This window comes from Anabrus simplex, chromosome 7, assembly GCF_040414725.1.
Source record: "Anabrus simplex isolate iqAnaSimp1 chromosome 7, ASM4041472v1, whole genome shotgun sequence".
NCBI classification, from domain to species: domain Eukaryota; kingdom Metazoa; phylum Arthropoda; class Insecta; order Orthoptera; family Tettigoniidae; genus Anabrus; species Anabrus simplex.
The window spans coordinates 140,111,256-140,120,952 of NC_090271.1; the positions used below are offsets into that span (position 1 = coordinate 140,111,256).

At 34.4% G+C, this 9,697-nt stretch overlaps 1 protein-coding gene across 2 annotated transcripts in view; it reads left to right on the forward strand.

Moving 5' to 3' along the window:
• Positions 1-792, forward strand: part of LOC136877369 (vacuolar protein sorting-associated protein 26C) — an 85,638-nt gene extending 84,846 nt beyond the window's left edge. For both annotated transcript variants that reach the window (XM_067151349.2, XM_067151348.2), the window contains exon 7: positions 492-792. In XM_067151349.2, coding sequence (XP_067007450.1) covers positions 492-574 — 83 coding nt within the window. In that variant the 3' untranslated portion in view covers positions 575-792. The remainder of the gene's footprint in view (positions 1-491) is intronic.
• The last annotated feature ends 8,905 nt before the right edge of the window (positions 793-9,697 follow it).

Below are 9,697 nucleotides of genomic sequence, written 5' to 3' on the forward strand. Positions count from 1 at the left end.
CAAATTCGGTTGACGGGAGTGAGAACGACTATTTGTGGAAAGGTGCCAGCAACGAAAGTTCCTATGGTGAAACTTCCAATGACGGTGAATTGTGAATGATCTGAGTATTGGATCAATTTTATTTACGATTTTTGTGATGATTTTATTAAATTGCTCTAAGTTGTTTGAATTTATATTTGTGGTATATTAGAAGAAAATTAAATAGGTATGTCAGTTTTTTATTTTTTTTTTCTGTATTTTGCTGTCTCAAATTTAAGGTTCAGCTCTTATTTGGTAGTGGATGGTATTCGGGATTATACAGTATATTTTTTAAAGGAAGCTCAAGTTGTCAGCCAGTCAATATGTTTAATATGAATTTATTATGATGTTAATCATACATTAAGGGCTTCTCATTCTGTCCTGTTCTGTTACTTATTTGTAGTTTCCTGAACCTTTTACTGGAATTTAAAGAAAATGTTTTATGTAATTTAATATTTGTATTTTGGTTACAGAGTTTGAAGTGAATATCGTCATTATTTTCCAAGATGACCACCTCATAACTGAAAACTTCCGTATCGTTCTAACTCGATATTAAGAGATGTGTGTAAATAGTCTACCTGTTTTTATACTGTTTGAATAATGTTCAGTTTATGGAAGTATGGCTGTAAATAATATGTTATTGCTGAGAGAATGTTACGATGTAAATAATATATTGTTGAGAGAATATTAGTATGGGTACATTTTATGTATAACGCTTACTATCTGGTTTCCATTGAAATGGAAGAAAATATTAAAGGGTTCTGATTAAGGAAACTCTGCCTGTTGTATATTTATTTATTTATTTATTTATTTATTTATTTATTTATTTATTTATTTATTTATTTATTTATTTATTTATTCATTTGTTTGTTTGTTTGTTTGTTTGTTTGTTTGTTTGTTTGTTTTTTGTTTGTTTGTTTGTTTGTTTGTTTGTTTGTTTGAACATATCAAACAATCTCTTCGACATTCTGAAATTCCTCCTAACTTATGTAGGTTAATTGAAGCATTTCTTACAAAGAACACAGTTCAAGTGGAAGCTGATCATAAGAAATCAAAACCCATCGAAATTAAGTGTGGCGTAGCTCAAGGGTCCCCTACCTCACCACTGCTGTTCAATTTAGCAATCAATACTGTAATACAAAATCTCACTGACCATGACATATCCCAACGTTATGGCTATATTTTATCTGATGATCTACTGCCGTTATCCTCAGTTGCTTTCGCAGATGACCTAATCATACTCAGCAAAACCGAAAATGATGCTACTACCTTGTTAAATTTGGCTGAAAGCAGCTTTGCAGAAATTGGTTTACATATCCATCCTCTTAAAAGCAAATCTATAATCCTGAAGAAAGGAAAATTAACTGAAGGAAACGTCACTACAGTCGAAGGAACAATAATCCCATCGATAAAAACAAACAGTGAACGAATCAAGTATTTAGGAATTGACTTCAACAATGAAATCTCTCTTGACAGACATAAACTAATAAGCACAATTTCTGACTTAAATAATCTGGTAAAAACAAAACTTCTAAAACCAGAACAAAAGATCAAGATTATTAATGAGTTTGTTTGGCCGGGTTTGATCTATCCGCTACAATGTGCCCCTCTGACACAACTGTCAAACACTTTTCTTAAAGATCTGGACAAAATTATAAGAAGTTCTGCAAAAGAAACAATGATGCTGCCTGATGATACTCCAAATTCGATGCTCTATAGTGCCAGAAAAGTCAGAGCGATGGGAATATTTTGCACAGAATGGGAAGCTAATATACAGCATTACAATATTTGTAATCGCTTACTCCATGTTCAGGACGTTCACCTACCATATGTAAGGAAGTTACCTGAAGAACATGATATGTTACTCCACAGACTTGACATAAAAAAGGAAAGTTCCCCCCCCCCAAAGATTGACGGAAGGAAACAGCGAAATTATGAGAAATCGATCCTTTCAGTCGTGGTGTCAGCTACCACATAAAGGAAAAGGAGTAGTGTTATATTCAGACTGCCCGAAAGCAAACTCCTGGATGACTCATAAATCACCTCTGTCCTCCTCCGAATACATAAATGAAGTGAAGATGACATGCAACCTCACCGCAGTCAGGTCGGTACCCGGTAAGTTATTCAACACAACGTTAAAAATTAAATAATTGAAAAAGAGGTTCAACCTATTCAATACATAGGAAAGAAATGTAGTGATTACATTTTTATTTAATAGTAAATATAAGTGGGACCGGTTTCGACCCAAGTCCAGGTCATCGTCAGCCGTAAAAACGTAAAACAATGCATATGAAAAAGAAAAAGATTAATTAAACTCTGGATCGGTATAAGATGAAACAGTACGTAATATTAAGAATGGTAGTATGGCACACGCAATGATAGGCGTAGTCTCACAATGTTTATGAATATTGGAGAACAGTCAAAAGGGTCAGTTTCCACACTCTGTCAGGCACAAAGTCACAACACTGTCAAATAATATATGACGATCATAAATAACTTGAAGTCGCAGACGAATAGATTTGTAGAAGCAAACCGCCAGCTCTCGGTGATCAGCGCGGCACATTCAAGGTCATGCGCTGCGGTCTCGAACGCCAAAGTAGAATATCCTGAAGGTCCAGTATTTGTCTCGGTTGCGGGAAGTTAAGTACGTGTATATAGAAATATACAACGCAAATCAGTATAATTGAATGAGTACTTGTGCTCCTGCTAAGTTCTTGGAAAACAGTTGACTTGAAAAAACAATTGTAAAGAGAAAAAAATATAGTAAAAAGCGCAATATCGGAAAACAAATGAAAACTTATATGCACAGTGCGCTATTTTTTAAATTGAAAAAATTTTAGGTCATGATTGAAGTAGTCGAAGTTGGCGCAAGACAAGAGTTAAAATTTGAAAGAGGAGAACCGAAATGAAGGTCGATGGTTTTTTTTTTTTTTTATAATAGAGAAGGTAGAATAAATTAACAGAGGAAGAGTGATAGTGAAATAAGAGAAAGAATAAAAGAAATTGAAGTTAGATGGAATTGAGGAAGGATAAGATAGGGAAATGAAGGAGGGGTAGTTTAGGGTGGGTTATTGGAGGTAGAAAATGTGGGTGGGAACTTTGTAAGGCATGGAAAATAGAATTGGGGTTTTGGAATTTGGAATTTTTGAGAAGAAGAATTAGGAAGTCAAACAGGATATTGGGTTTTTCAGAAATGTGGTTTAAATTGAAATTAGGGTTGAAGTACTGGTCAAGGTGGATAAAGCAATTTTCAGTAATGTTTAAGAGGGGGCCTTTGTTAATGATTTTAAGTATATTCATGTCATTGTCAATACTGGTGAAACTATGCTTGGAGTCTTGTATGTGCTGTCCTATGGCAGAGAATCTGTTGTATTTAATGGCATTGACATGTTCAGAGTACCTGATATTGAAGTTGCGGCCAGTTTGCAGTTGTTGCATTTGAATCTGTATACACCAGATTTAGAAAAAGCATTAGACTTATTTAGCGATTTAGAGTTGTGTAAGATATCAAAATTTCTATTGTTAGTTCTAAAAGAAATTTTCATGTTATGTTTTTTAAAAATATTAGTTATTTTATAAGCATCCTGAGTGAAAGTGAAGGTGGAAAAAGCAGTTGGTTTTATTGTGTCTTTAGATAAAGTGGTTTTTGGACGGTGTTTGAATTTGTTGATGATGCGGTTTATGAAGGAGTTGTTAAAGCCATTGAATTTAGCAATGTTGCGGATGGTGTTTAATTCATTATTTAAATCTTTTTTGTACATAGGGGTGTTGAAAGCACGAAAAATTAAGCTGTTATAAGTAGCACGTTTATGAGCTTGGGGGTGCGAAGAATCTTGTCTTATTGTGGTTGCTGTTTGGGTTGGTTTTCTGAAAATTTTGTAAGATAAAGAAGAAGGATGTCTAGTAATGGTTAGGTCTAGAAAATTAAGAGTTTGGTTGTGTTCTGATTCGAGGGTGAATTTAATGTTAGAGTCTAAGTTGTTGAGATGAAGAAGTGTAGAGGCTGCGTTGGTTGATTCCTCATTTAATATTACTAATGTGTCATCGACATATCTCGCCCAAAAGAGGATGTTGGAGAAATTATTATTATTATTATTATTAATTCTTGTGTTTTCTAAGAAGTCGAGGTAAATTTCAGCAAGAATGCCAGAAGCTGGTGAGCACATAGCCAAGCCATCTTGTTGATAAATGGTGTTGTCAAAGGTAAAATAATTATTGTTGAGAACTAATTTTAAAATAGACATGAAGTCTTGAATTTCAAGTTTACTTAGGTTACTGAATTTGTTTAGGTTGTTGTTTATAATGGGGAATAATTTTGAAATTGGAATACTAGGGTACATGTTCACAATGTCAAAAGAATGGAGAGAAAAATTTGGTTGGATTTCAAAATTCTTTAATTTGTTGATTAGATCAGAAGTGTTTTTGATAGATTTGTTGGATAAAAATCGATAATTTTTTAGTAAAAATGTTTGGATGAATTTAGAAGTGTTGTATAGGGGACTGGGTCTGTAATTGATTATTGGACGGATGGGAATGTTAGTTTTGTGAATTTTAGGGAGGGCTTTGGCAGTGGGTAGTCCTGGGTTCATGTTTATTAATTTAGCTTTTTCTTGATCTGTAAGGAGAAAGGAAGCGTTTTTTAAAGTATGTTTGAGTAGGCGTTGGATTTTTGTGGTTGGGTCTTTTTTTACTATAGAGAAAGAAGGGTCACTGAAAAAGTTTTTGGTTTTATCTAAGTAGTCAGTTTTTTCCATTATGACAGTAGTGTTGCCTTTATCAGATTTGGTGATAATGAGATTATTGTCATTGATTTTCTTTTTAAGATCTGAAATGATTTTATTATCTTTAATTAAATTATTATTATTATTATTATTATTATTATTATTATTATTATTATTATTATTATTATTATTAAGAGAAATGTTTTTGTTATTGTTAATTAAGATTTTTTCGAGTTTCCTTTTTACTTCATATCTGATTTCATCTTGTTCATCTGTTGGCATTTTGTTAATGGCTATTTCAGATTCAATAATTAAATTGGTGGCTACATTGAAAGTGTTGAGATTGGGCCAATTGTGTTTGAGGCCCTTCGAAAGAATTGAGTTTTCAACATCACTCAGAGATGTTTTAGATAGATTTACGATGGGAGGATGGAATTTTTCAATAGTTTTGGAGGGTGTGTTACGGTTCTTAAACTGGAATTCATGTGAAGAAGAGTTGTTCTTAAGAATTTTGAGTTTTTTCTCTAGGGTTTGTTGTTTGATTGACAGTACATGAAATAATTTATTGTCTACTTGAGTTAGGAAGAGGTTCCATTGTGCACTCGGGAGAAGATTAGCAATTTCTAGATGTGTTTCGTATAATCTGTTGTTTAAAATGATTTTTTCTTGTATAAGAAACGAATTTCGTTTTTTAACCAAATTTTGTTGGTTATTCTTTGGTTTTTTAACATGTGAGGAGAAGAAATGCTTTTTCTGGTACAACTTTGAAGAAATTTGGGGGTAAGATTGTAGGATATGCATTGTTTCAGGAAGTCGATGTCTTTTCCTAATTTAGCGATCTTGATCTTAAGGCCCATGTAAGAGAAGGCTTTTTGTTTAGCTTGGTTAGCTTGTGCATTTAAAGATAAAAATTTCATTGTTCCGTATTGAAAGTATTAACGTTAAAAATTAAATAATTGAAAAAGAGGTTCAACATATTCAATACATAGGAAAGAAATGTAGTGATTACATTTTCATTTAATAGTAAATATAAATGGGACCGGTTTCGACCCTAGTCCAGGTCATCGTCATCCGTAAAAACATGTAAAACAATGCATATGAAAAAGAAAAAGAAAAAGATTAATTAAACTCTGGATCGGTATAAGATGAAACAGTACGTAATATTAAGAATGGTAGTATGGCACACGCAATGATAGGCGAAGTCTCACAATGTTTATGAATATTGGAGAACAGTCAAAAGGGTCAGTTTCCACACTCTGTCAGGCACAAAGTCACAACACTATCAAATAATATATGAAGATCATAAATAACTTGAAGTCGCAGACGAATAGATTTGTAGAAGCAAACCGCCAGCTCTCGGTGATCAGCGCGGCACATTCAAGGTCATGCGCTGCGGTCTCGAACGCCAAAGTAGAATATCCTGAAGGTCCAGTATTTGTCTCGGTTGCGGGAAGTTAAGTACGTGTATATAGAAATATACAACGCAAATCAGTATAATTGAATGAGTACTTGTGCTCCTGCTAAGTTCTTGGAAAACAGTTGACTTGAAAAAACAATTGTAAAGAGAAAAAAATATAGTAAAAAGCGCAATATCGGAAAACAAATGAAAACTTATATGCACAGTGCGCTATTTCTTAAATTGAAAAAATTTTAGGTCATGATTGAAGTAGTCGAAGTTGGCACAAGACAAGAGTTAAAATTTGAAAGAGGAGAACCGAAATGAAGGTCGATGGTTTTTTTTTTTTATAATAGAGAAGGTAGAATAAATTAACAGAGGAAGAGTGATAGTGAAATAAGAGAAAGAATAAAAGAAATTGAAGTTAGATGGAATTGAGGAAGGATAAGATAGGGAAATGAAGGAGGGGTAGTTTAGGGTGGGTTAGGAGGGTGGGTTATTGGAGGTAGAAAATGTGGGTGGGAACTTTCTAAGGCATGGCAAATAGAATTGGGGTTTTGGAATTTGGAATTTTTGAGAAGAAGAATTAGGAAGTCAAACAGGATATTGGGTTTTTCAGAAATGTGGTTTAAATTGAAATTAGGGTTGAAGTACTGGTCAAGGTGGATAAAGCAATTTTCAGTAATGTTTAAGAGGGGGCCTTTGTTAATGATTTTAAGTATATTCATGTCATTGTCAATACTGGTGAAACTATGCTTGGAGTCTTGTATGTGCTGTCCTTCATTTCCCTATCTTATCCTTCCTCAATTCCATCTAACTTCAATTTCTTTTATTCTTTCTCTTATTTCACTATCACTCTTCCTCTGTTAATTTATTCTACCTTCTCTATTATAAAAAAATAATAATAATAAAAAAAAAACATCGACTTTCATTTCGGTTCTCCTCTTTCAAATTTTAACTCTTGTCTTGCGCCAACTTCGACTACTTCAGTCATGACCTAAAATTTTTTCAATTTAAAAAATAGCGCACTGTGCATATAAGTTTTCATTTGTTTTCCGATATTGCACTTTTTACTATATTTTTTTCTCTTTACAATTGTTTTTTCAAGTCAACTGTTTTCCAAGAACTTAGCAGGAGCACAAGTACTCATTCAATTTTACTGATTTGCGTTGTATATTTCTATATACACGTACTTAACTTCCCGCAACCGAGACAAATACTGGACCTTCAGGATATTCTACTTTGGCGTTCGAGACCGCAGCGCATGACCTTGAATGTGCCGCGCTGATCACCGAGAGCTGGCGGTTTGCTTCTACAAATCTATTCGTCTGCGACTTCAGGTTATTTATGATCTTCATATATTATTTGATAGTGTTGTGACTTTGTGCCTGACAGAGTGTGGAAACTGACCCTTTTGACTGTTCTCCAATATTCATAAACATTGCGAGACTTCGCCTATCATTGCGTGTGCCATACTACCATTCTTAATATTACGTACTGTTTCATCTTATACCGATCCAGAGTTTAATTAATCTTTTTCTTTTTCTTTTTCATATGCATTGTTTTACATGTTTTTACGGCTGACGATGACCTGGACTAGGGTCGAAACCGGTCCCATTTATATTTACTATTAAATAAAAATGTAATCACTACATTTCTTTCCTATGTATTGAATAGGTTGAACCTCTTTTTCAATTGTTTAATTTTTAACGTTAATACTTTCAATACGGAACAATGAAATTTTTATCTTTAAATATTCAACACAACCCGTTGCCGCCGAAATGGCTGCAACGAGACAGAAACCCTTGGACATGTGTTGGGATTCTGCCGGAGCACTGAACTAATGCGCAACCACCATCACCACCGTGTAAGATCGTCGATTGCCCAAGGCTTGAGACAGCGTGGATGGGAGGTGCACGAGGAGGTTCACTGCATTTCTACTGATGACTCTAATCAGAGGGCGGACATCGTAGCCATCAACAGAGAAGACATTAAAGCGATGGTCTTAGATCCCACCATTCGCTTTGAAAGGGACCTAGATCACGCTCGAGATGTGGACCTAGAAAAGCCAGCTATTTATGTTCCATGCTTGCCTTACCTTTCATCTAAGTATAAAATACCTATTGATCGGTGGATTGTCAGAGGCCTGCTATTCGGAGCAAGAGGCGCCTTCCCTAGTCAGACATCGAACTTCCTACAAAACTTGAAAGTTCCATTCTGCGAGTTAGAAAAAATAGTAATACAGATACTGAGGGACTCTCTGCAAATCATTCACTTCCATCTGTACCTGAGAACGTGATTGACATTTCTCCGCCACTAACCCTGGGAAAATAGAAGATAACAGCTTCAACGATTATATTTTCATTTCTTGATATTTTTAAACTCCATTGAATTGAAAATGTATTCCGGATCCAAATGGTCACCCTCATTGGAGGACGGATGATTTATTTCTTTAATAAATCTCTCTCTCTATTTATTTATTTATTTATTTATTTATTTATTTATTTATTTATTTATTTATTTATTTATTTATTTATTTATTTATTTATTTATTTATTTATTTACTAGCTAATGTACCCGGCACTGCCCAGGCACTTTTCATGAATATTTTATTTTAGGATTTGTATTAACTGTTTGAAGTTATTTTTTGTAGATTTCTTTATTGAGATGTTGACTGATAGTTTACAAATTCTTTTGTAAATTTAGAGTTACTGTCATGTGTTTAGTTTTAAGTTTTAGTTTGAGATTATAATTTTCATAAAATTATTTCCTTGTGGCAGCCCAGATTGTCAGGGAAGTAGCTGATCCTTTCAAACAAATAATAAAAATAAGTTATAACTGTGCGTATTTAAGGTTCGTGCTGTAGATGTGATGTGCACGATTCCAGCTGGCACTGGGACTGTTACCAACCAGGCTAGGGACCCCAAAAACTGTGGACTCAACACAAATATCTGTCATTTTAGACATATTCTTGTTTACCCCTTCTCAACCCCCATGTCGATGGAGGCTGAATCTGGACTTAAACGGCATCCAGAGTGTCACTATTCATCTCAGCGACCCTGAAAGCCATGGATTCGACAATAATATCGGTCGTTTTAGCTTATTTTTACATTTCAACCCTTCTCTCTTGACACTATTTTAGATTATTTTTATGATCCACCCCCTTCCCACTCTCACCCCTAGGAGTGTCAAGAGTAACTTACCCCCCCCCCCCCCCCCCAGTGTTTGTCTCCAGATAGTAAGTCATAAGTGTACAAAGTTTCGTAGCAATTGCTCCAGTGAATTAGGAGTAGATATGGAAAGTTTAAACATGGGGGCATGTTCCCATCCTCCTATGTACACCATTTCTTACCCGACTATCATGATACAGAGCAAGTCGCTGTCACCTAGCGACAGTCTGTCCATCAAGTTGATCCAGTCTTGGTGTGGCTTTGTAATTAAACTAATTGCATAAAATTACTCATAACAGAATTACCCATCATATTTTATTCTAACTACTTCCTAAACCCTTTCAGGACTAATAAGAACAAATTGTGAAATTTTCAGCAAAATCGGTCTAGTA